At 44.2% G+C, this 27523-nt stretch overlaps 1 protein-coding gene across 2 annotated transcripts in view; it reads left to right on the top strand.

Annotated features, from left to right (window-relative positions):
* The first annotated feature begins 330 nt into the window (after positions 1 to 330).
* MB21D2 (Mab-21 domain containing 2) overlaps positions 331 to 27523 on the top strand; it is a 105125-nt gene continuing 77932 nt past the window's right edge. The window contains exon 1 of one of the 2 annotated variants that reach the window (XM_032631326.1): positions 331 to 591. In XM_032631326.1, the coding sequence (XP_032487217.1) occupies positions 381 to 591 (211 nt within the window). In that variant the 5' untranslated portion in view covers positions 331 to 380. Of the gene's footprint in view, positions 592 to 1497; positions 1573 to 27523 lie in introns of those variants that run through there. The other variant, XM_032631328.1, reaches the window with a different exon arrangement.

Below are 27523 nucleotides of genomic sequence, written 5' to 3'. Positions count from 1 at the left end.
TTCACATTGTTTCCACTTCACTTTCCTCGCCCGGGGGAGGCTCGGGTTGGCTCTACAACCGCTACCGCAGTTGCCAGCTAGGTCCAGAGGGGAGGGCAGAGACCTGCAGCATCTGGGCGGGCGTGGGGCCGCCGGGAAGGGTGTCGGGGCCACACACGCACTCTCGCTGCAGTCCAGATCCTTCTGAAGCCCGGACGCTCGGAGCGCACCGAGCCGGAACCGCCCGCCTAGACGCCCGCCCGCCAGCCCGCCCACGGGCCGGGGTCACAGCCAGGGAGCCGGCGAGGGGAGGAGACCCAGGGGGGCTGGGTGGGGGGGGGGCGGGGGCGGGGGTGGGTGCTGCCGCCGCCGCCGCGGAGCTGCTACTCGGCGCGTTTTGTATGAAGATGGCGGCTCCCACCGCCAGCAAGGCAGCCTCCCTGGGCTGTAACAACAAGCCAGCGTTCCCGGAGCTGGATTTCAGGTCGGGAGCTCGGGTGGAGGAATTGAACAAACTCATCCAAGAATTCACGAAGCACGACCAGCGGGAATATGACGACCAGAGAGCACTGGAGATTCACACAGCCAAGGATTTCATCTTTTCCATGTTGGGTAAGGAGGAAAAAGAGGGAGGGATGTGTGTGTGTGTGTTTGTGAGTGTGTGAGATGGGAAGCGGGGTAAAGAACCCATTCCCCCTTCTCGCGCGCTCTTTCCTTCTTGATTTTCTTCCCGGAGCCGCCGGGTACCTGGGGTATAACCCATCTCTGTTCCGCCTCTTCCCTTCTTTCTCCGCGGCAACCTGAGCTGCCTTCCCTCCCCTCCCTACTATACTTTGTGCCGGGCCCCTTTTCCACCCCATTTCGCTGGCTCTTTTGTTAATTTCTCACCGACGGGGGCCTGGAAGGCAGGTGAAGTGTTCGTGGTGAAACGTCTCACTGTTTGGAGGAAGCCCCTGGAAGCCGCGCGGTCCAGGTGAGAACCGGCTGCGCCTTTCAATTAAGGGATTTGTCTCCAAAGACAAGGACCTGCTCCTTCCCATCGCCGAGTCTCGGGTCCTCTCCAGAGCTCAGAGCGCGGAGACAGCCTGGGGCTCTGGCTTGGCGCCCGAGCGACAAGTTGCTCTCTAGTCTCGCTTGCGGCGCGGCACTGTCAAGCCGGGCCCCCGGTGGCCAAACTTGTTGGGTGTTCCCTGGTAACCAGCTCAAGTAGGCTGGGCGCAGGGAGTTCCTGCAACTTTGATTTGCAAGTAGATTTCCCCTTGAAGCGGTCGGAAACATTTCCGGTGCTTCTCCGGGCTTCTTGCTGAGCTCGGAATTCCTAATTCCCAGCTCGAAAACGACCACGCTCAGATCTCTGACCCCGAGGAGCGCCAGCCCCTTCCTCTTTGTGTGCTGTCTATGCACCGGCCGAGAGAGGTGTCCTGGGTTTCGAACCCCGGCGACGTCCGGGTTTAGAATAATGCCGCCCCTCCCAACCCCCCAGCCTGGCACCTACAGTTCCTTACACAACTAAATGTTGTGTAAAGGAAAATAATTGAGTCAGGCCGGGAGATCGAACACCTCCCCAGGTGTCCTGTCGTTCGGATTAGTGCTGTGAGTTTCCGCTGCTGGGAGCCTCTCGCGTAAGCTTGCGGCTCCACCAGGGCAACTCTGCCTGAATGCAGTACGTGGCCTGGCGGTGAACACTCCGCAGAACTGGGACTCCAGTGTAGCGCTGCCGCACCGCGTGTCTCTGTGCGCTCGACAAATACATTCGTAGGCAATTTTCCAGGTAGTGGGAAATTTAATTGAAATAGGTCTTGGACCACAGAGGAAGACTGAGCTTTTGCCTTCCTCCTGCCGTCTACTTGGATTTCAGCCGGCTGTCTGCTGTCCTTGCTGGTTCTATCATCGGGTATTTTCTCTCGGTTTGCTTCCTCCCCACAGCCCAGGTTGGGGGTAATACAAATTGTACGTGTGCAGGCGGTGGGTAGTAACGCTTTGGGAAGTTGGATGAAGCACGTTAAAACTTGGGGCTGGATTTTACTTTTTGCTCCACACTCCCCAAGTGTATCCAAGGTTGTGTATGGGGTTGAAAAGCTCTCCATTGAGAGATTCGACCATTCAACTAATATTGAATTACGTGTGTGTGTGTGTGTGTGTGCGCGCGCGCGCCCGGGCGCGCGCGTGCGTGTTTAAATAACTCCCTAATCTTGCGGTGGGAAGCTTACAAAGCTTTCAGATCTGAAAACCAGCACAGTGATTGTCAGAAGGGTGGGGATACACAGAGAAGGCTCAGGGCAAGTTATTTAAGTTGCTTAATCATGTCCTTTCTCTTTGACGTATATAATGGAAGTCTGCCATTGTGTTGTTATAGCGCCGGCCTCAATTCCAATGTCTCCTGTCCTAGGTCGTTCACTAGGAAAAGGTGCTCGGTCACCGTCAGTCAGGATAGTCATGGAACAGAAAATGGGAGGCTGTGGGGAGGGGTAGGTTTAAGTGCCCAGCTCATGAGGAAATCCTGTGCTAACCCCACGGCTGATACGCTGATTTCTGAAAGCCTTTACGAAGGGTGAATTATTGCAGGGTGCTTAATTTATTTTGTATTTAATGTCATGAGTGGCATGGTGTTGACAGGTAAACGAAATTCCCTTTTATTCATTTTTACCCAGTTGATCTTGCAAGAGAAGTCTTTCTTGCCCCCTGGGAATTTGATGTTTCCACCTGCGGGAGAGAAAATTCAGGAGAATGTTGTTTAAGCCTCTTGCCCCTCTGGACACTAGCAGGCAGATGGCGAAATGAGCTTGCCTGTGTGTGGTGCTGCATTCATTTGTGAGTTGCTTGCTTTCCTTTAATGAGGTGCTGGCTGCTCTAGACAAGTGAAGGTTTGGCGACAGCAAGGGTCCCTGTGTGGATTTACTTTTCCTAAAGGGGATTTTCGCTTGGCTTGAAAAAACAAAATCTCTTTTTGTGCACTTTGTTTCACTTGCTGCAGTCCACAGTCTTTCATGAATATGCGAATGATGTGTCTTAATGACCCTCAGCTTGTTAAGGTGTTAACAGGGGTGGCACCAGGCCCTTATTTCTGGGAGCTTTTGGCGGGTGGATGTGAGTCCTCTTGGCTTTGTTCTGCTTCTGGCTGAGCGGCACCTGAGGATTGTCAGCAGCCTGAAAACATTATCCCCTCACACAGAACGAAATGGCAGAGGAGTTTGGTGCAAACCTCTTTAATGGAGCTGTGGATAACGCTACCTCTGTTTTTAGGCAGCTGGCAGGGGCAGCCACTTTCTGTACGAGATTGTTAGCCTGGATTAAAGCCCCTGCCCACCGGCTTCCCAGATGCTTTTTGTTTTATCGAGATTGGAGGCAACTTTACTACGCAGAAGGGCAAAGTTGTGGTAGGCTGTTGTCATAAACAGTGACCCGTCAGCACGGGGAAACTCCACTGTCCTATCAAAACAGGGGTCTGCATAGTCTGTGGAGTTGATCTGAGCCTGCTACTGGTCACCCAGCTGTCCATGGTCTGTCCTGACCTTCTCTGCTTGTCCGGAGATTCTGATTCCTTTGGAGGCAGGTATTTGCGGGAGTCATCTAGACTCACTATTTATTTCTCTACACCTTGGTCTTTTAGGAGAATGATTGCTGTTATTATCTAGTTAATATGTGAGAGCCCAGATTGTGGGAGAGGCTGGCAGTGCATAATAAACACCATTTATCAGAATTCAGGGAAATTGCCAGAATTCATTAATATTTTAATAATATTTGCATAATGTCTCTGCCAGCCCTTTTGTTATCTTCATTCCCTGGTGAGGTCGAATGAAGACTGGTTGTGTCCCCATTGAACAGATGCAGAACAGGGGTTATGAAGAAGCTAGAAGAGCCAGGAAGAAATAAGAAGTCACTTCCCCTTCAGTCCAAATGGTTGGTACCATGGTGTGGTCATTAGATGAGTAGTTATCACTTACTGACTGCCTTCTCTGTGCCAGGAACTTCACACAACCTTAGGAGTGGTATTGCTTTCCCATTACGCACATGAAGATATTGAAATTTACTAGGGTTAAGAATCATCCAGGGTCCCCTGGCTAATAAATGGAAGAGATGTTGCTAAAACTCTCTTGGCCCGATTCTAAGTCTTTTTCTATCAAGAACTGAGGTATTAAATCCAGAGGAGGGGCTTTGTTTAAAAAAAAAATTGTCTCTCGTTTCAGAATTTGTTTCTGCTTTCAGCTGTATTAGGGTAATCCAGTCAGCATTTGACGCGAGTTCTGGAGCAGTCTGAGTTGGAGTATTTTATCCCGTAGAAAGATCATTCGTTTGAATTTCAGGTTAAGACACTGATGGTCATTAGAATAAAATGTTAAAATCTATAGTTCCTGTCTCAGTCTGCCTCTTGCTGGCTAGGTGGTCTTAGGTTTTTCATCCATTAAACACAGATAATAGTATTTTTATCTATTAAACATGGAATAATAGTAATGCACTGTTTCAGAATTATGTGTGTGAATATGAAGTTATTTTGTAAACTGAAAAGGAATGTATACATGATTTTATTATTTAAAGAAATGGGCATTGTTAGAAAATCTAGTGAACTTACACTGGAATTATTTCTGCAGCTTCCTATCAGAAAGACTATAGAGAATGATTAGAGGTGACCTAGGAGAATACAGCTCTGGCTGGAGAGGGCATGATTAATTCCAACCCACATTGCCATTTGTTAAGTTCATACTGTATGCTGGCCCTTGTGCTAGCTACTTTGCATAAATATATTCATGTAATTTTCTTCCAGAAACTTTTTAAGGATACATTCCATCATGCCTGTTTTAGAGGTGAAGTAGGTGGTATTAATCCCCCTTTAAAGATGAAACACTGAGGCTCAAAGAGGTCAAGTACTTATGCGAAGATCATACGGAGTTTGAGTTTGAACCCAAGTATTCCTGACTCGAAAGCTCATGTTCCTTCCACTGTGTGGGCAATCAGATTCTATCACTCTTGGCCAGACAACCAAAAAGGCCCCACCCCGTGGGGAATGCTATACTCAGTACCCTGCTTAGCCTGCACGAGCAGAGATGGTCTCTTTTGGTCTGTCTTTCTTACTTTCATGCGTTCAACAAATATTTACTGAATGTTATACTGTTTGCCAAGCAGTATGCAGGGTCCTAAGGATAAAATAATGAGCAAAAACTTTAATTCATATGAGCCTGTGGAGACCCCTCCCTCTTCTGCTTTGCCCATCAACTTTAAGAGAATAGTTTGCTGACTCTTGTCTCCTTTCAAGGCCCATGGTTGTGGTGTTTCTGAGTGCTGTTGGAACTACCATATTTTTAGGTACTTTCTATATCTACAGAGTAGGCCATTTTGAAGCCCTGTCTTTCGAGTGTTTGAATGTCACTTTTCCTTAATGAATTCATCCAGCAATCTTTACTGAGGGAATTTATTGTGAATCTTTGCTTTGTGGGCCTCCAAGTCTTGGTACGTTCCTTAGTTGTGCTGTGGTATCTGTGTAATGGACATCATCTTTGAAGTCTGTTCCAGCTCTGAAAACATCACGCATCTGGGGCAGGGAAGTCCCTCTGAACATTTATTTTTGCTTCTGGTTTGAGTTGGTTTCAATTCTCCCTCCATGGTTCTGGGCGTTTGCTGCCCTTCATGACAGAAGAGCCCTGGAACCATTGATGATCCCTGGTCTTCCTATGATGCCTTGTCGGGCCACCCATTGGATAATGCATTGCTTGTGATTAGACTGGGTCCCTTTTGTATTCACAGAAATAGTGGAGTCTCTCATGTCGAACTAGGAATTTGTCCTTGAATGTTAGCTCTTTAGATTCTCCTGGAGCTTTTTAACAATTTGGAACCTCTGGTCTTGTTTCGGACCTATTGAATCCGAATCCCTAGAGATCCCCAAACTGGCTGCTCAGCACTCTGACATTCTGTCCCGTGTCAGGCGTGATGTTGTTTGTTCCCTGTCCAGTAGAGCTGCTTGTGCACACAACGAGCTGATCCCAGTTGACTTTTGAGACTAGAGCTGGGCTGCTGCGTCTAATGAGCAGATATGTCTGCTGGCTTCTGGTAAAGCTGGAGTCCTTCCCCCTGGGACAGAGACAGGCATAGTGATTGAGATGATTATTAGAATGTTTCCTCTGTGTCAGAGGTTGTCATAGGGTTTCACATCATTGGATCTTTTCCCAAGGACACCATAACCCTTTGAAGTAAAGAAGAATGGAGAACTCTAGGATTAGAAAAATTCAGGAATTTGTCCAAGTTTACTAGCAAGTAAGTGGTATAGCTGGGACTTAACCAAGGTCAGGCTGATGGAAAACCCTTGCTTTCAACAGTGATACTATTCTGCCTTCTAGAGGGGCAGGAGAACTGGATTCTAGCCCCAACTCCTCCAGTTAACTTGCTCTGTGATTTTGGGCAAGTCGTCTAACAGACTCTGAGTCTCAGAGTCTGAATATGTAAGTTGGGGCAAATAATTATACCTACGTCCTGTGTTCAGATGCATTCAATTCTGAAGATGAAGGTACAAAAGAAGGACATTTCTGAGTTCTAGTAAAGCTCTGTTTTGTACTGTGTGGAATGTGTGTTACCCTAAGTCACCTAACCTTTTTTGGGCCTTTTTTTTGCGCACTTTCCAATTGTAGAAAATACAAAGAAGAAAGTAAAATCACCTCCAAATTCTAATTACTGTTAATATTTGATGTACATTTTTTCTGGACGTCTATGTTTATAAAACACGCTTACGGGCTTCCCTGGTGGCGCAATGGTTGAGGGTCCACCTGCCGATGCAGGGGACACGGGTTCGTGTCCCGGTCCGGGAAGATCCCACATGCCACGGAGCGGCTGGGCCCATGAGCCATGGCCACTGAGCCTGTGCGTCCGGAGCCTGTGCTCCGCAACGGGAGAGGCCACAACAGTGAGAGGCCCGCGTACCGCAAAAAAAAAAAACAAAAAAAAAAACCAACCACACTTACACCCACTCATACTTACATGCTTGCAGTTTTACATACATAATCCTATTGGATATGTGGGCCTTTTTTTAGTAAATTTATCAATGTGCTGTCATCTACTACACTTTTGGAAAGGAGCTATAACCTGTGTTAAGATGTTTTCTTGCTTCTTTCATTCATCTTTTATTTGAAAAGAAGATACTGTTCTGGAACTTAGAGCACATTCTGTGGTTTAATGGTTGGGGAATGAAGAACCTTCTTGGTGACTTCTGAGGGTTTGGCCATCTCCTTTCAATGTCATCTCCTATTTATGTCTTTGCGTGTTCTACATGGTCTCATAACATTACCTGAATTTCTCACTTTCTTCTTTTGCTTGGGCTGTTTTCTCTATCAGGATTTCTTAACCTGGGTCCATGGAAACAAAAACTTGGAATCTGTGAACTTGATTGGGGAAAAATTACCTCTTTATTTTTATTGACCGCTAACTGCAATATTGCATTTCCTTTCATTATAAAAGTAGGTAACAAACCACAGTAGTATTAGCAGTACCTCTGTTTTCTGCTTTTGTTGCCAATAGAAATCACAGATATTTTCACTTCACATTACAGATATTACAGACATCTCAAAAAGCCATTCACTGCTGCTTTGAAATTATGGTAGATGTTAGACTTGCTGCTAGATTTTATTGAATGCATTAATAAAAAATCACATATGGTACTCTACCACAAATTTGTTTTTTAACTGCATTTTGTGTTTTAATACCAGTTTTCTTTGAAGTCCTGTGTAATTTTATCATTCATTTAAATATACTTGTTTGTTTTGCAGGGGTCGCCAGGCTTTTCCAGCCTGTCAAGACATCTGTGTCACAGAAGCAGTTAAGAGTCTCAGCATTCTGACATCTCATCTCTGCTTTGTTTTCTTCTCCCAGCTCAAATACCACTTGACTCATGAAGCTTTGCTATATCTCTCCAATGAGAAAAATTTCCCTTCCCTCTGTGTTCTCCTAACACCTGGTCCCCTTTCATAGCCCTGACCACATGTTCCCCACGCTGTAGGCTAAATAATCCCTGCTCATTTACCTTTGCAGCGCCCAGTGGGCTTACGTAAACAGTAGGTGCCAACAGAGTGTTACGTGACTTCATGCATTTTAAAAGAGGCTTTCTGTGCACAGCTTCTGATTTCAGGCTCTATTTAAGGCATGAGCGCTTTCTGACATTGTCTCTTTATGGTTGCTCCCCTCATTAAGCCATATTCCGTCATCGTCTCTGGAGTCAAGAAAATCTTGATCTGATCTCCTCATGTGGTAGGGGAGTTTTTTCCTAGATTCCAATAATAACATCCTTAAGACTTATCATAGGGCAGTTTAAGAAATGTCCCAATTAATTGCTGTAGCTTGTTGACCAAGAGTGGCAAACCGTGACTTGTGGGAAATCCTCCTTTCTTGTAGACCCTGACTTTTCTTCCCTGGGCATCCGGGGTACTTGCGAACCTCCTGCACTCTCACACTTGGGGCTTTAAAGGATGCACAGAAAGCATAAGTCATCTTTCTCATGAAGGTGTTCCTTGTGCTTATCAGTCAACCTCCAGGTGCTTGGATGGCTATTCTGGCATCCTAATTGCAGCAATTATTTATGATTATAAGCTAATTTGCCATCAATACTTTATCTTTGTGCAGTGCTTTATAGATTCAATACACATTAGCATCTGATACGGTGTGGTATTATTCTTTGGACCAGCCTTTGAGAAAGGACCTAGTAACCCCCATTTACAGATGGGAATACTGAGACTCTGGGAGGTGATATGACTTAGTTGGAGGTTATAAAGTAGGTTGTAGAACAGGACTCAACCCAGATCTCCGGTGTCTTCTGCTCCAGCATATAGCCTGCAAAGAGCTTATGGCTTTTCTACCCAGATATCTTTCACGGCTGCTGGGCTGAGTCTGTGTTCCCAGACCAGGCAAGGGTAGCAGCTTTCATACCTCTCTGGCTTTTCTGCTCTCTACTGGGCCAAGGGTACACAGTGGGTAAGGCTGGCTGAGGGCGGCATGGCTCAGTACATACCCTGTAGGCATGCATTCTCCATGTCTGTTTGTTAGCCTCGCGTATCTGAGGGCCTGTGACAGCATTCACAATGGACTTGGGTGACTACTTGCCAGCTGAGTGATCTCTTTAAGGACAGTTCATAATTATGCCATTATGTGAGGCCCTGTCTCCAGGAAACAGCTATCTGTTTTTCGTCCACTTAAGTGCCTTTTCATGAATTCCCTCTGCACAAGATAAAGAGACAGATTACTCGGGACAGTGCTGCTATGAATAAAGCTGGCACGGCGAGCTGTTGTTCAGTTTGTTTATTTTTTATATTTTTTTTCCCTCAACACAGGAAGACATGATTAATACTTGTGAGTTAAGTCAGTAGTGGGAGTTGGTGTACGGCTTGTTGAGGTTTTTGTTTCTTCTAATGAGTATTTGAATATTTACAGTGTGCATAGAATTGAGTATTCATTCATTAATTCATAAAATCCATTCAACATATGTTGGAGTGCCTACCATGAACTAGTGTAATTACTGTGGTGAAGTTACTGTACTGTAAGAGTACAGAGTGGTGAATTAGAGAAGCAAGGTCACTACCTCATTAAGACTTATGTTCTCTGGGGAATTCAAGATTTAAGCACATGAGTAAATAGGGATGTGCGCTTAAAAAAAAAAAAAGCACAGACCCTTATGATGGAAGGTCACTGGGTAGGATGGAGTGAAGAGTGATAGAGAAGGCCTCTCTGAAGCAGAGACATTTGAACTGGAAAGATAAGAAGGACCTGGCCACCTGAAGACTGATGGAAGTGTATTCAAGTAGGTAACATCATGTGCAAAGGCCCTGGGGTGGGTCCATTTGAAAGCAGCTTTCAAGGCTGCTTTAAATTATAGCAAGTCTGATTTGGTCTCTACAAGGAGGAATGGTCTGTGTTTGGATTAGGCCCACAGTGGAAGGAATGGGCTGTCTGCCTTGGAATATAGCGAGTTTCCTGCAGGTGGAGGTTTTCCAAGTGGGGCCACCCTTTGGCTAGGCTCTTGTTGATAGCATTCAGGGACTGGAGGAGAGGGAGACAGTGTAGAAAGGTTGGGTTACAGATCCTCAAAAGGCCCTTTGTAGCCATGTAATTCTCTGATTTCACCTCTGATAGCCCCAAGCTAACAACAGTGAATTCTGTATTAGATGGTTTATGCGTCAAACTGCAGTTTTCATGGGAAAATGATAAACCTGTATTTTTTCATCTGGACTTCCACAGTGTACAAAATACTTTCATAGGCATAATCTAGTTTTGACTTCTCACAGCAACCATATAGAGTAGGTATTATTATTGTCTCTGTTTTAACATAGGAAGAAACCCATGGTCAAGAGAAGTAACTCACTCAAGGTCACTGAATGGTTGAGGTGGAATCAAATTGAAATCCTTTGAAGTTCACCCCAAATTCTTTGTATTAGGCTGATGCTAGAAACCTCCCTTATCCCACGTCACCTCAGGGCATGGAAGAAGGAGGATTTCGGGTCCAGAGAGAGGCACTGAGGATTGGTAGGAAGAACCAAGCCAATAGACTGCAGGTCTGCACGGGCCTGTTGTCGGTGTGCAACTTGGAAGCACTTATCTAGGCTGCTTCGAGATCACCCTTTCAGCAGCTGCAGCTGTTCCTGATAGCAGCTGCTTGTCCGGATGACGCTGTGATGAATAAAGAAATCTCAACAGTTTGTTCTCAACTGTGCCCTTGGTGTGCGCAGCCTGCTTTAACACAGGCTGTGTTTCTGATCTGGAACAACAGAATCCTGCTGGCATATGGTGCCTCAGGGGCTCATAGCCCAGTTGTGAGAAGGGGCGGTCCCTCTAGATCCGAACCAGGGAGCCAAAGGCCCACCAGGGACTGGGTGGTAAGGAAAGTGTGTGCAGTGTGCCGCGTGGTAGATGCCAGCTGGTTCTTGATGTCAGAGTCAGGGATGCCGGGCAGTAGGGGGCTGCACTGGTGAAGGAGCTCACCTGTCACCTCCCTTGTAGGTCAAACTGTGGCTGCCAGTTTATCATCTCTGACTTGGCATCTGAGGCCCCAGAGAAGGGCCATAGTCCATCCACTACTGTACAGCCAGTTTGGGGGCAGAATCATGGTTAGAAGCCAGGTTTCCCATCTACCTGCTGTGTGTGTGTGTGTGTGTTGGTGTTATTTCTATCATGCCATTTCCAAATAAATTTTCCCTTTGAATGAAAAACTATCTGTGTAACTGAAAATAATAATAACCACACTCAAATAATGTCTTCCATGTTCCAAGGATAGTTCTAAGTGCTTTATACTTTATGTACATTATCTAAATGAATCCTAGCGACAACACTATGAGGAAGGTATTATTCTTATTTACTGATGAGCAATCCAAAGCACAGAGAGATTAAGCAATTTGCCCAAAGTCACAAAGCTAGTGATAGACTGGCAATTTGAACCCAGGAAACCTAGCTTGAGGCAAAAAATAGCAAATAACTGTGGATCTTTTTTTACGTCATTAAGAAGAAAAACCTTTCCTCCTGCAAAGTGGAAATCATTGATGGAATACTACAATTTTAAAAAAATATATTTATTTATTTTTGGCTGCATTGGGTCTTTGTTGCTGCACATGGGCTTTCTCTAGTTGGCAGCGAGTGGGGACTACTCTTCGTTGTGGTGTGTGGGCTTCTCATTGCAGTGGCTTCTCTTGCCATGGAGCACAGGCTCTAGGCACGCGGGCTTCGGTAGTTGTGGCACGTGGGCTCAGTAGTTGTGGCTCGTGGGCTCTAGAGCGCAGGCTCAGTAGTTGTGGCGCAAGGGCTTAGTTGCTCCGTGGCCTGTGGGATCTTCCCGGACCAGGGATCGAACCCGTGTCCCCTGCATTGGCAGGCAGATTCTTAACCGCTGTGCCACCAGGGAAGTCCTGGAATACTACACTTTTAATGCTGTTAGGAAACTTGGAAGTTAGGTGGCCTGAGTTGCTCCCTCCTCTATTTTACAGAAGTGAAAACTGAGGCCCAGAAGGGAAAGGGAACTTGATCATCCTGAACACTGATTTTACTTTTGGGCAGAGTGGAGGTGAGTTAAATGTCTGGCAAGTGACTGCTTCCTGAGAAAGGTGTTTGTACCTAAGACTGTCCACTCAGTAGCATCTGCTCCCTGGGGAGCATCTGCCTGGGTTTAAAGTGAAGGGGAATCACTTTGAGAGGGCTGTGCTTCTAGATAGGGAACATTTCCCTGCTACAGAGCTGCCTTGTAGTTTGAAGTTTTTTTAAGCTACTAGGTGAAGAATGCTGAATAAATAACCTGGTGGGCACACTGTTTCTGGTGTGTCATGTTTGCTTTTCGTCTTCTGATTGTTCCTCGTCTTTCTCTCTGGTTCCCCCTGCCACCCACCCTGTGACATGTGTCCTTTTCTCACATCTTTGCTGTCTACACAGCTTTGAGTATCACAATGAATATTTTTGTCTCTGAACAGTCTGTATCTACAGTAAGGAAGGGGGCTGGCTGAGTAGACTGTGGGATGCTGGGTCCAGCCTGTGTTTGGGAGGAGTTGAAGCTCCATGGGCTAGTAAGACTCCTGGCAATGGACCTTCCCTCTCTCTGCTGAGACCTCAGAGCCTTAGGAGGATTTAGAGTTGTAATAGGATTCGAAGAATTATAGAGGAGTTAAGCTGGTGGGGATCTTCCTGAGACCAGTTCATCCACCCCATCATGTCGCCGGTGGGGAAATTTAACCCCACGGAGGACAGTAACTTGCTCAAGGTCAAGCTGGTGGTGATGATGATAATGACTGTATTGGGAAACTCTTCCCTGCTGTTTATCAGGCATTGTTCCAAGTGCTTTGTAATCATTAACCCATGTAATCCTCACAACAATACTGCCATGGTAACAGTACCGTTACCATCCCCCTGCTTTACCTGTAAAGCAACTGCAGCAGTTAAGTCACTTGCTCAAGCTGGTGAGAGGCTGGATTGAAATCTAGGCAGTTGAGCTCTTAACCCCGTGTACCTTTCCATAACATGAGCGCCATCACCATGCCAGGCGCTGTGCTCGTTGCTGGCATAAAACATGAAGTGATGCTAAACGTTGAGGGAGAGGATGGAAGTGAGGGAATAGTGGGCAGAGTGGAGAAGAGGTTGGTTTGATTGTCCGGCGAGCCAGTTGCTAATATGATTCTTCTGGCTCCTGGTCCAGACTCTTTTCATTCTATCACTTGGCCTTTCTTGGCAGCCCTCAGGACAAACATTCTTTTGATGCTTGTGGTTTATGTTTATTGAAAGTCCTTTGTGTGAAATACCATCTTATCCATGCCATCTCCTCATTTTGAAAGTAAGAAGGTGTGTCTCAGCTAATTGATTCATTTAAGGCTCTATAAAGGTCAACTGGGCCGTTGATGCTAAGTAAATTAGGGCAAGTCTTATGAAGGTACAGGCTCTGCCTCCCTCTTTCCCCCCATGTCGTTCCAGATTTAGAACATTTAATTAGGACATAGTTAATGTAGTCTATCATTGTGGGGGGAATGGGAGCTCATCTTTTTTCAGTGAAAGGCAGATGCCAAACGCACTCTTAAGACAGTTACTGTGAAATCAAAATTTATAAATCGAATTGGGTTTTAAGTGAACTAAGCGATCTGACTCTTTAGTGCAGTAAGTGACTACTATTGAAAAGGGAGTAATTCTTTAGGTAAAAATTGGATCTAGCTGCCCTGCTTTGTAAGGACAGATGTTTGTACGTTGACTTGACTTACAGCACTGAAAGCACATTGGCTTCATGCTACAAAATCCGTCGTTGGGATGAAATCACTTCTTGAAAATCTGGTGCTCGTGATGCAGAGGACTGGAACTGGAATCCTCAGAGAAGCCTCATCCCCAACCTACTTACTCATTTTTTCCTGGAATAAAATCTCAGGGGAATGGAGCATCCGGGATGGGCAAGCCCATCTGGACAGTGTAGAAACTCATGGGAGAGAATTTTATCATCTCTGGTTCTTGGGGAAGAGGATGGATGGGAAATGATCTTTCTGAGTATCTTTGTGTCATTCAGGACCAACCTACCTCTGTTCCTGTCTCCTGGGTCCCATCCTCTCTGCCGGCCCAGCCTTCTTGCCTGGGGATTATTTCTGCCCCTTTTATCTGCAGTTTCTCCTTCATTACTGATTCCTTCTTAAACACTCACACGTGCATTCTCCATATTCCTTCAACAGAGATCTTTGAGGATTTCTGTGCAACAAGCCCTCTGTGAGCAGTAGGAATACAGTGGGGAACAAACCTTCATATTTGGTTACAAGTCTTAGAAGGAGATGGACAGTGAAAAAAAGTTGTAGGTTATGATTAATGCCCTGAAGGAAATACCAACCAGAACAGAACAGGGTGCTATGATTTGTCTTTCCTTCTCCAACTTGCCCTTGTGGACCATTCTCTCCTAAACTCTCTTCCCTTGGCTTCCATCCATCATACTCTTGCTGGTTTTCTCCTTTTCCTCAGTCTCCGTGTAAGGGACAGATCTGTATTTCTTTGTCCAGCCCTTGGTGATCCTTCCGTCTTTTCTCCCCTCACGCTTTCTCTGATCCTCTCGTAGTGTCATTTTCCATCTCTCTTGCTGCCTTCCGAGCCTGTGCCCCAGCCTGGGCTTCACTGCCTCTTGGACAAGTCCACTTGGTTGACCCAAAGGTGCCACGAATTGAGTGTCCAAAGTGAATCTGTCTGTGCTTCAAGCCTGCTCCTCCTGGATCAGCCACACCACCTTTCACCAGAGTCATAAGACGGGGACTCTGGAATCATCCTGAGGCCCTCTCTCGTCCTCCTACCCCGAAGCTGAAAAGGAACTGAGGCCTGTCCATTCTGCCTCATCCTTTAGGCTCTGTTTTCTTCTCTCCATTCCCACCGTCACCACCTTAGTTAGGGTCACTACTGTCAGTTTCCTGGGTTACTGCAATAATCTCCCTGGGTTTTCTGCTTCCAGTCCCTTAAATCCATTCTCCACACTGAGTCGCCTTTTAAATAGGCCTAAACCCTCGGGGACAACCCATCATTCTTCACAGTAAAGTTAAACTCCTTAGTGTGTTTTACAGTCTTTGGAGACCCAGCTCCTGCTCACATCTCTGGCTTCACCTCCTGCTACCCCTTCAGTTTCACTCTATGTTTCTTATACACCTGCTTTGAGATGGGCGCTCTGTAAGGTGCTGACACTGCAATCTCTCTTGAAGTAAAGGCCTAAACATTCTGAACAGGATTGGAAGGACTCAGTGCTCTGTTTCCTAAGGCCTTTTCAAGCCCCATCTCAAACCTCAGATGTCCTCACTCTCTTGGTTTCGGCCACACAGGCGTTTCAGTTGTTTGGAAATACCATATCCCTACCACTGAGGCCCTTTGCTGGAATGCACCATCCCTCCTTCCACACACCCATGCAACCAACGCCTTAACTTCTACTTCCCTAGATGACCCCAGCTCAATCCAAATGTCACTTCTCAAGGAGGCCTTTCAGGCTAGCCCAGGACAGGTCACCTTCTCCTAAACCTGCATTCTATCTTCATAGGTGTCTTAGTTGCACTGATCCGTTATGAGTTTGCTGATGTCTGACGTTTCCCATTGTCATGAAGGCTCAGTGATAGCTTATCTCAGACCTATTCTTGCTTGTCTTTTTCTACTTGCCTGAAACACAGTTGTTCAATAAACATTGCTAGTGTGGTTGGCTACTTTGCTTTTGTTCTCGAACTTGAACAGTTAGGTAAAACACAGTTCACAATAGGCATTGAGCTAGTCATTGTGTGCTGAGTTTTAAGGACATACACATACCTTGGTGTGTTCAGGGGACTTCTCTTCCTAGACTCCCACCTCTCTGCAGCTTACAGCCATGGAATTATAAAAATGTACACTTTAGAAATTATCTAGTTCAGTCATTTCCAACCTTTTCTAAACATGAGGGTCTTTTTTTTTCAATTAAAAAATGATGACTCAAATGGTAGTGGTTATATTTTTACTGTCAGTTTATTGGAGAAAAAATGAGTAGTTATAGAAAGCTACTATGAATTTAGCTAACCATGTGAATTACTTTGAATTTTTTCATAATAGTGTCTATATATACTTGAAAAATAGTAGTATGTAGGCTTGAGAGGTAGTGCTTGGTGAGCACATGGATTTCTAGCACCAATAGCTCCATGCCCTGTGGTCCCTTAGTTAGGAACGAGCCACTTGGTCTCGCCCTTTATTATGCAAATTTACATCAGATTTAGAACTGGTTACCTGTGGGTTTGGTTTCCCCTATATGTGTTTGATTTGACCAACCTGGTGTTTTTTTTTTTGCGGCACGCGGGCCTCTCACTGTTGTGGCCTCTCCCGTTGCAGAGCACAGGCTCCGGACGCGCAGGCTCCGCGGCCATGGCTCACAGGCCCAGCCGCTCTGCGACATGTGGGATCTTCCCCGACCAGGGCACGAACCCGTGTCCCCTGCATCGGCAGGTGGACTCTCAACCACTGCGCCACCAAGGAAGCCCAACATGGTGTTTTTAAATATTTAGAGCAAACATTTAAAAGTTGGGAGATTTTTCACAAAGCCAGATTTCCAGCTTGAAAAATGAGAAGGAGTACATTTATTTCCTGTATGGCCATAATCTCCTGGTACTGAATAGCAGCTGTGTCCTTTAGAGGCACCGCACTTTCTCCAGTTTGTCACAGTCCTCGCTCTATCTCTGTCGCTATATAGCAAGTTCATGGTAGAATGGGGACTAGAAACCCATTGACTTCACCTGACGTGAGCGAGTGAGGCCAACTCCATCTCCACAGAGGCTTGTGAGCAGAAAAAGCCCTGGGCCCAGAGGCAGGAAACCTGAATCCTTGTCTGCTCGCTGTTACTGACTAGCTTGGTGACCTTGAACAAGCTACATAACTTCTCTGAACCTCAGTTTTGTCATTTGTCATTTTGTAGTAAATACCTCTTAAGGCTCACCGAGTTGTTGGATCTCTGGACGGAAAGTTGTTTAGTCTAATGGAACATGTTTGTTATTAACTCCCTCATCTTCTCTTTCCTTGTCTTTCTTTTTCCTCTTACGGTTATAGAGGAATCTACCATTTATTTGTTGCACCTTGATGTTCATTTGAGAAATATGAGAAGGGAGCTATTGATTTCTCTCCCCAACCTTTTCTTATCCACATCATGTCTGGAGGCAGCTCTAATCCTTTCATCCCATGCCGCCTACTCCTGCTGGGGGTCCCATGGCCATAAGCAAGCTCCTGCTTGTGACATCCAAGACACCCCAGAGTTGAATTCTGAATATCAAAGAATTGGAGCCCACTGATTGCCTGTGGAGATGCTCAGTAACTAGCCAGCTCTGTCATTGCTCACATCTATGAAATACTAACAGGATACCAGGCTAACATGGAGGATTTCGTTTTTAGTGGCAATATCCTTGTAGCCAGATTTGTGGAACAAACAAATTTCATTGTTTCAGGGGAACCATACTGGTTATTTTTGTCCTTCTGGATCTGGAAGGGAGAGGAGGCATCAGTACCACAAAAGAGGAAATAAATAGGACTGTCAGCCTCTGAGATTACAAGAAGCAGGGTGGATCCTGGAAAACAAAAATGGGGACTTTGGAGTCAGGCAGACCTGGGTCTGTTACTGCATAGCTGTGTGACCTTGACTAGCTTGTGTGACCTTGAGCCAACTAGCCTTTTTGATGCTCTTCTTCATTCATAAAGCAGGGATAAAAGAATGTATTTCATGTTTTAATTTTATACTCAGTTTTAGTTTTTAAGGATTTTGAATAGAATGCTAACTTCATAGGGTTGTTTTAAGGATGAAATTAGTGCATGTTTAATATGTTAAATGAGCAACACAGTACATGAAACTGCCCCCTCTTCCAACTTTTGGCTGAAAATCCTTTTTTACTTCCTTTATATAGGATGAATGGGTCAGCCTGTGAGCAGGGAAGCAGAACATAAAGTTGCCTGCATAAAGGTCTAGTGGACTTCTTTGCGCAAACCTTTTGGTTTAACATTTTACGGAGCAGGTAGAGTGGAGCTCCTAGTGATTTTTTTTTTTTTTAAGTTTTGTAAATAAAAAGCTAGGTTTTCCAGGAAACAAAGAAATTTCTTCTGCCTTTATTAGTTTCCCATACGGTTTCAAAAGTGGAGGACTGACCAGCAGCATGCTTACTGTGGCCATCCTGTGAACCCAGCCCGAGGGGCCTTTGCAAGGGGAACAGAACACCCCTTGGCTGGATTAAAGTAATTGAAGTAAAGCTGAGGTTTTCAATCTGATGCTTATATGAATAATTTTCACTTAGAAGAGAGGGAGATAGTTTAGGGGAGACCTGACTTGGAGATGGTTGGGGTGTGTATTCAGCTGTGGGAGAATGTGGAACTCTCACTCAAAAGTCTGCGTATGGAGTTTAAGGTTACACTAATCCTTTTGAGAATTTAGGGTGGTGCTGGAGATTGCGCACCTGCTGGTGAAATGAAGAAGGTGGGCACTGGACCCGAAGTAAAGGTATTAAGAAAAGGCATCCCCACCTACACGTCCCTTGAGAAGTGAGGGCCATGGCGAGATTCCCTAGCAGGTCCCCCAGTCCCTAACCCACCCCCCAGTTCTCTTCATTTCCTGCATCTGTAGGAAATCCCTGTGGCCAGCTGGTTGTGTGGAGAGGGTTGATGAAATTGGATTGATCATGAGTTGGATATGGAGAAGACTCTTTATTTTTACTTGAAGTACACTTGATTTATGATGTTGTGTTAGTTTCAGGTGTATAGCACAAGTGATTCAGTTATACGTATACATACATACATATTTTTTTTCAGACTCTTTTCCATTAGAGGTTATTACAAGGTATTGAATATAGTTTCCTGTGCTATACAGTAGATCCTTGTTGTTTATTTTATATGTATTAGTGTGTATCTGTTAATCCCAAACTCCTAATTTACTCCTCCCCACGCACTTTCCCCTTTGGTAACCATAAATTAGTTTTCTATGTCTGTGAGTCTGTTTTGTAAATAAGTTCATTTGTATCATTTTTTTATTAGATTCTACATATAAGTGATATGATACTTGCCTTTCTTTGTCTGACTTACTTCACTTAGTATGATAATCTCTAGGTCCATCCATATTGCTGCAAGAGGCATTATTTTACTCTTTTTTAAGGCTGAGTAATATTCCATTGTATGTATATACCACACCTTCTTTATCTGTTCTTCTGTCGATGGACACTTAGGCTGCTTTCATGTCCTGGCTATTGTTAGTAGTGCTGCTATGAACATTGGGGTGCATGTATCTTTTCAAATTAGGGTTTTCATTTTTTCTGGATATATGCCCAGGAAGGGGATTGCTGTGTCACATGGTAGCTCTATTTTTAGTTTTTTAAGGATACCAAGAAGAATCTTGAAGAGACTGAGAAGGGCTTGGGAATGTGCTCTGAGATTTCAGACAAAGAAGAGATTTCTTACCAATCCTTATCTTTCTTATTAGTCTTACCTTTTTGCATTGTGATTGGATGAGAAGAAGCCTAAAGGGGTCTTCCCCTTGAGGGATAGCTGCCTCATGAAATGGGGGCATCTCTGGTCAGAATGCTTGCTCCTGTTGCTCAGGTGGGAGATGGAGGGGTGGGGTGCTGGGTGGGGAGAAGAGGGCTTCTTAAAGAACGGAGAGGTGGAGCTTCATCTCCAGTTTGAGGAATAGAAGGGGAAACTCTTAACAATGTTCTCAGGAAAAAAATTAGACTGTACGTTATGGACAATGGGCAACAAGTTTATAGGATTCTGGCAGCTTTTAAATGTTCTTGGGTTTGGTGTTCTATTTACCTGTTGTCTCTCTGTTGTGATGAGAGGTTGAGATCTTCCAGGATGAAAAAGGTCATGTATTTGTCTTCAGGGAAACCAGGTAGAGGGTTGGTCAGAAAGCTGGGCGGCACTATGCTGTACTCCGGAATCAGCTGCGGAGAGAAGAGCCCGGGCTGGGCTCTGAGAGATGGTCAGCGAAGCCTGCCTCAACAAGGCTAAGGATTGTTAAGGACGTTTCCCAAGCATTGCAGGAAATGGAGTATGGTTTTATATGACAGGCGTTGGATACCTCATTCTGTTACTGTGTGTCTTCATCTTCAGCAAGGCACTTCCTCTCTCCAGCCCTGACTTTCCCCAACTGTCAAATGAAGAAATTGAGCTGCCCTAGTCTGTGATGCTAGGATTCCGTAAGTAGAATCATCTCTCTCTTAACTGATACCAAAACTTGCATCAAATAGCTCTACTTTTGAATCCTGGGATAGACATGGAGATTTGCTGCAGTGGTTGGTTTGGGGACAGTTATTTATTTTTCGAGGGAGTGTCTGGAGGGCAGTTTCTGTTCTCATTTGAGGCAGTCCCGGTGTCATGTCACAGGACATATGGGGAAGCCCAGATCCCCTCCTGTGGCTCTCAGAAGAGTGACTTATAGATTCCAGGGGGAGTTTAGCCCCTGTCAGGGTTTGGTCACTTGGCCCCTTCTGCTGTCAGTGGTACGAAAGCTCAGGGCTTTCTCCTGAGCAGCCTGTGTCGTTGCTATGGAAGGCCCCAAGGGAGCAGTTTACACTGGAGGTGACAGCCAAATCTTTTTGTGCGAAGTAAATAGGACACCAAATGGGAAATTCATCTTAATCTTCTTTAAATACTTCCTGCTCATCTGCCAAGGTTTTAAGTAATACAGTTTCAAAGGTTCAGAGGTGTCTAATATAATTTCCCCCCTCTGTACATAATTCTGTGCCCATTGTGTAGCTCTATTAGAAGCATTAGAGTAATTATAGAGCCACTTTCTGCTTTTCAATTGCTGTAATGTTAGCCCCAGAGTCTGCCCGGACTGGCCGTATTAATAAGCAATGACTGAAAATTAAAAAGAATTCAACAGAGTTTTCTGAGGCTTTCTCCCTCAGAATGTGCTACTACAGGCAAGCAGTGTGGTCCATGGGGATGCACTTCGGCTTAGGAGTTCAGAGGCTCAGTTTCTAAATCTTCATCTGTAAAATGGAGACAGAAGTCTCTGAACTCCGAGTCACTGGTGGGTGTGAGGACCAGCGAGCCTGTTGGGTGTGAAGGTAGGTACTTTGGAAGCTCATGATGGATCGTACATGTGATAAGCAGTGGGGGTTGTCTGAGCAACCAGGAGCTGCCACTTTCTCATGTGCTTCTTATGTGTGTATTTTGTGGAATAGAAATATTATATTTCATATTCGGGCTAATAATTGTAATATTTGTTTGACACGGGCATAGTGTACAAAGTGCTTTTACCCCCAAACCCTGTGAGGTAAGTGGTTTTGTTTTTTCCCCTCCTACCAACCCAGCAATTAAAGTGTAGATGGGTTAAATAATATGCCTAGAATCAGATTAAACTATTGGAAAGTAATTTGTTAAAACTTTTGCCTTGTGTTCACAGCTTTTGGAGCTTTTCTTTTCTCATGTAGCGCATTTTTACTTCGGGAAGGGCTTCCCCATCACCTCTGTAACAATAGTTGACATTTATTGAAGCTTGGTCTATGCTAGCACATTTTATAGATGGGGAAGGTGAGACACAGAGAGGTTAAGTAGCTTGCCAAAGGTGACACAGCTCATGTGGAAGACCAGTTCGAGCTTTTTCTATACTATTACTACAACTACTAAAAACATTAACGTTGACATTTCTTGTTAACTCCTGTCTTTGCCCCTCTATCACGGTCGATTTGATTTTCAAAATCCCTCTTTTGCTTTTCTCTTACTGATTTGGAAACAGGAAAAGTCAGTGCTTTTCTGACTCTCCTATTAGATTTGTTATTCTAATCCAGATGTTTTGTGTCAGCTGTCTGCAGCCTGAATTTTGCTTGTAGACCTATCGTGTTTGGCCCTGATTGTATTAAAAACAAACACCGTTGAATTAGATGACAGCATCTCAGGCGACTATTTAAAACAAATCTAGTAGCTAGTGGGAAGCAGCACAGGGAGATCAGCTCCGTGCTTTGTGACCACCTAGAGGGGTGGGATAGGGAGGGTGGGAGGGAGATGCAAGAGGGAGGAGATATGGAGATATATGTATATGTATAGCTGATTCACTTTGTTATACAGCAGAAACTAACACACCATTGTAAAGCAATTATACTCCAGTAAAGATGTTAAAAAAATTAATAAACAATATAAGGAGAATCCAGACTTCAAAGGTGTAAATTCAAGCATAGAGGTAAAATAAAGGGAGCGAAGTGGGTAAATTTATTGCTACTGCCTAAATGACCTGCCTTCTATTACCAAAGTCAAAGATTATGTAATAAATCTTTTGTGTAACTAAAAAATAAATAAATAAAACAAGTCTAGATTTCTGGTTTCTCATGTAAAATTGTGGCAATATGGGATCTGCTTATCCACACACTAGAAAGGGAGTAGCATCTCAGACTACTCTCTTTACCCTGGAAATGGTCTTCATTTCTTTCTCCCTATCTCCTTTCTCCATCCCCCTCCTAACTACTAGACTGAGATCCCTAGGAGTATATACTTTATGCAAGAGAAAAAATAAGTAAATTTTGGCATAGAGATGAAATTCAGTAAGTGTATGTTGAGTTGAATTAAAGTGGGTGGCTTAAGAAATAGGCCTAGTTTGGTAACAGAACATTTGCTATTTGTGAGGTGACTCGTTCTTATGGTACTTTTTGCGCAGGTGGGCATATAGAGCTTAATCTGTTATGTAAGGGAATAAGGGCTCTATCCCTCTCCTTGAAGGTCTGTGACTCATCAAAAGTTTTAAAAGGTATACTCAGATAAAGATATACTCAGACCTGCTCTTAATAAAAGTACTTGATTATACTGCCCAGCATTTTGGAAATATGAGGAAACTATTTTCTTTACAACAAATGGTAGAACTGATGAGTCAAATGAGATAAGCCCTTTCTATGTTGTTGGGTATGAAACCAATAAGTTATTGGAGACGTTTGGAGAGCATTATCCCCTTATTACCATTTCAAGCCCAAGCTAGCCTTTGAAATCTTTGCTCACTGCCACTTTGTCCCTGGCTCAACAAGCCACTTAACCTCTCTGAGCCATTTCCACAAATGTATGTAAATGTGGCTAATGCTGTCTCCCTCCCCCGCTTTGCCAGCGCCTGGCAAAGAGAAAGTGTTCAGTATATATGCTGAATAAGTGAATGAATAAAGAAGTACGGTGATTTTTGAGACCGAGCTAACGCACATAAAGCATCAGGCAGAGTGTCCGTGTATATTAGACAGCTTGCAGTTTTTAGTTTAGGTTGGTTTTTAAACCTTTCTCCTGCATGCAGGCTTGAAAATGATCTAAATTCTTGGATGAAGGGAGCTGAGGGCTGGCAGGCAGGTGACAGGAACCACAGAGCCCCAGCTATGTGAGAGACATTGGATAGAGAGGAGCAAACTCATGCTTGTACCAGAGCTGCCCTTGATGCTCTGGTCCGTGTCTTTTCCCACCCAGAGCATGCTGCAGGCAAATAATTAGGCACGGGCAAGATGAGTTCGGACGTATGGAAATCTGGACCTGGACATGAAGACTATTGGAAATAAAATGTCAGATCTGGAAGGGCCCTTAGCAGTCATCAGGCTGAACACTTGCTTTTTATGAAAGCTGTGTAGAGATGTGGAAAGAACAAAGAGCAAGGACTTTGGAGTTGGACAGTCCTTGGTCTAAATTTCTGCTTTGCCTTTTCCTATCTAAATGTTAGCATGAGTCTTAACTTCCTTGACCCTCATGGCAATTCACTGGATGTTTGTGAGGTTGAATTAAGTGTAAAACATTCTTAGCCCAACGCCTGATGTGTAGTTGGTACCTAAGAAAAATGGCCACCATCCTTGTTATGGAAAAGAAATGGAAGCCCAGAGAGATAGGACAAAGGTACCAGCCATGCGGGGTGGAGCTGGTGCTGACACTTCCTGATGTGGGAGTGTGGTGGGAAAGGACAGGGTGAAGGGGAGTGGGGGAGGAGACGTGGACTTACTATGACCAAGATTGAGTTGCCTCTTTGGGGGAGGGAGCTAAGACAGTAAGTTTAGGACCATCAAGGCAGGACCTTACTCGCCTGTTTGAAATAAAATGGCTCAGCCAATTAATTTGAGCAGGAAGCTTCCAGTGGAACTTTCTGTGAGTCAGAAGATGATGTGTGTTTTTTAGTCTAAATAAATCTTTTGTTTCATCTTCCCCTGAGTGGTGTTCTTTTTCTTTGAGATAAGCTGTTAAGAAATGATGAGAAAATGACCTCTAAAAGTACAGCTTTGAGCATGTCACCATCATTTTTCCTCCACTGAAGACAGTCTTTGAATTTTTATTATTATATGTTAAAATCTCCATTCTTCCTTTCCCCATTGCTCTGCCTGGATCTGGTATTTCTGAGAGGCCTGCACATTCTATAACATAACCACGTGCCATGGGAGATGTGAGGGCGGCCGTTATGACTTCACGCCATGTTCTCATGTCATATATCGTTTTTGCTGAAATTCACTTGTTTCAGAGGTTTTTACAAGATAGCACAATCACTTGGCTTCATGGCTTTCAGAATTTATGATCCTCTGCAGTCGGGAAGAGGCATGGTTTGCCAACTGTTAACTTTATAGGTAAGGTATTTTCTTTACTCATTTCTTACAAAACAGACTTTTTCAATACCTAGAAAATTATCTTGCAGGAAGCTCAGGTTGTTTTCCTCCTTCATGTATTTTAAGTACCCATATTTCAAGGCCCAGCCTGAAAACCATCTTAATGGAGACCTCCTTAATCCTCTCGTCAGAAGGATTCCCTCTGCCTCCTCTGAAGAGAATTATAGGATGTGCATGTGTGAGGGGAGAGTGAGTAAATAATATTGTAATTTTTCTGCTGGTGACTTTCCACTTGTCTGTTTGTTGAAGGCAGGGACGGTGTGGATTTCTTCCATACCCTTCCTGTGGCTGGTCCCTGCTCTGCCTGTGTGAATGGTGAGGGAGGGGCGTATTCTGAGTCTTTCCGCTAGACTTTAGATCGCTTGGATCTGGAGTTCAAAGGGCAGAGAGCTAGTGCCTTTTGTGCAGCATCATTCCCTGCTGAGAAAAGCAAGAGTGAACCTTTTAGGAAGAATATTTGCAAAGAGGCGAGGGATTTAGAAGCTTGTAATTATATTGCAGAAGACAATGAGTGAAGACAAAGCATTTTAAGTGAAATAATTCATATAAACTGCTCAGTGCTTGCCTAGCACTTAGCAAGCTCTCAGGGAGCTGTGAGATGATATGGTAATGGCTTAATCACATATCATACTGGCTAAAGGAGGGAATCCTCGATTATAAATTATAATCCCTGCCCTCTGGGCATGCCTGGTCTAACAGATAATAGAATAGTCTCTGAGGACCAAAGACTTTGTCCTCAAGTTTACCTGATGACCATAAAACATTAGACAAACTAATTGGATTTTGTGGTAGGATTTTTACAGGTAGAAATTCTTTTTTTTTTTTTTTTTTTTTTGGTTCTTGAGAGATTGATGGTTGTTTAGGAACATGCACGCTTAAATGGATTTTTGTTTCTTTTATCAGATGGAATTTACTAGAGTTTCTAAGATATTTTGCTCTTTTAACCTCACAGCTTGTTAATGATTCCCAAGTCTTGCCTTGGCCTCTGAGCTTTGACTTCTAGACACGTTTCTTTGGTTTAGTCATTACTTAATAGATTTAAAAGCAGAAAACTATCAGGGCAGGAATTTTTCATTGTTATTTAGTGAGTTTAGGTGTACAGGACTGGCCCTGAAAAAAACAAACTTGATTCCTGGGATTCTTCTGTTTTTGTCCTGTCCGTTTTGGTGGTTACCACTGGGTAAGTAGTGGTGCCTGGTGCTGGGGTGCAAAGGAGTGAGGAGACCTTGCTCTAGAACAGGGCAGTAGTGTTGGTGCCCTTCTACTCCCCAGAGAAGCAATCTAAATAAAGCTTTGCTGACTTCTCCCCTTGCAAACGCTTGCTGCCTGTAAGCCTTGCTACTCAAGGTGTGACCCTTGGACCGGCAGCATCACCTGGGAACTTGTTAGAAATGCAGAATTTCAGGCCCTTCCCTACGCCTGCTGAACAGAAACCACATTTGAACAAGGTCTCAAGGTGAACCATATGCACACGCATTCAACTTGGAGAGGCACTGTCCATTCTAGAACTACAACAGGTGAAAAAGGTCTCAGAACCATTAGCATTTGAAAAATATGCTGCTTTTAATTTCTACTTAAAAGCAAAACAACTGGTTAAGCAAGTTGCGGGGAGGGGGGTTGTGGCTGGGCTAAACCCTTATTTAAATTTTCTTATTTTGGAGAACTTCAAAGATACAAAAGCAGGGAGACTAGTAAAATGAATCCCCATTTACCTATCACCTAGCTTCATTTGTTATCAACTCGGCTGATTTTGTTTCATCAGTAACCCCCATCCTACCCTGGATTATTTTAAAGCAAATCCCAGACATATAATTCTCCCCTAAGGATCTCTTTTTCCTTTTTCAAAGTTGGTGGTAAAATATATAGAAAATAAAATTTACTAACTTAACCATTCACAGTTCAGTGGTGTTCAGTACTGCATTCATATTTCTGTGCAACCAATCTCGAGAACTCTTTCCATCTTGCAAAACTGAAACTTTGTAAACATTAAGCAACATCTTTTGCCTTTTTAACATAGCCACAGTACCATCACACCTCAAAAGATGTTCCGTTAATTCCTTAATGGCATCAAATGCCCCAGCAGTGTTCAAATTTCCCAGAGTGTAGTTTAGCTTAAAGAAATCAAGGGCATTCAGTTTGGCATCTTCTCTGTATGAAGTTGGTGGCCTAGTTTGTTCAGTGAAGAATCTCGAGACAATGGTGAGAGTGGTTTTTCTCCTTTCCCAACCTGAAGCTGGGTAGGATTTTGTGTGAAGACTTTGTAATTTCTAATCTTATTCTATTTCCAGGTATCAAGAATTTTGCAGTAAAAAGAGCATGGGACTTTTAAATAAGAAGAATTAAGTCAGAGTCAATCACTGCTTCGTAGAATTGGGCAAAATATTTACCCTGTTATCATTTCAGGCACAAGATGACTATGAAAATTGAATTAAATTCTAATACCGAATAGCAATCAGAATGTATGAACTAGAGTCATATTTTCAACACAGGACAATGTCAAAATCATAACGTTTAGAAGAGAAAGTTGCAGAACGGTTTGTACAACAACACTATAATGTTCAACAAAAAACAATACTATGCATTGTTTATGATTACACACGGAGTAAAAGCACATGAAAACACATGCTTGAGAATGACACGTGCACATATCAGGGTAGGAATCAGCACACTAAATGGAATGGAATAATCGTATCTATATTCTCTATTCAAAAATCTGAAGGTAGGGCTTCCCTGGTGGCGCAGTGGTTGAGAGTCTGCCTGCCAATGCAGGGGACACGGGTTCGTGCCCCGGTCCGGGAAGATCCCACATGCCGTGGAGCGGCTGAGCCTGTGAGCCATGGACGCTGAGCCTGTGCCTCTGGAGCCTGTGCTCCGCGACGGGAGAGGCCACAACAGTGAGAGGCCCGCGTACCGCAAATTAAAAAAAAAAAAAAAAAATCTGAAGGAAATGTGGCAAAGTATCAAGATTTGCCTGATGGATACATGGGTATCCATGGTATTATCTCTGTTAC

The sequence above is a fragment of the Phocoena sinus genome, chromosome 4, assembly GCF_008692025.1.
Source record: "Phocoena sinus isolate mPhoSin1 chromosome 4, mPhoSin1.pri, whole genome shotgun sequence".
In the NCBI taxonomy this organism is placed as follows: Eukaryota; Metazoa; Chordata; class Mammalia; order Artiodactyla; family Phocoenidae; genus Phocoena; species Phocoena sinus.
Note: the sequence above shows the minus strand (reverse complement) of the source record. Positions and strands in the feature narration are given on the sequence as shown.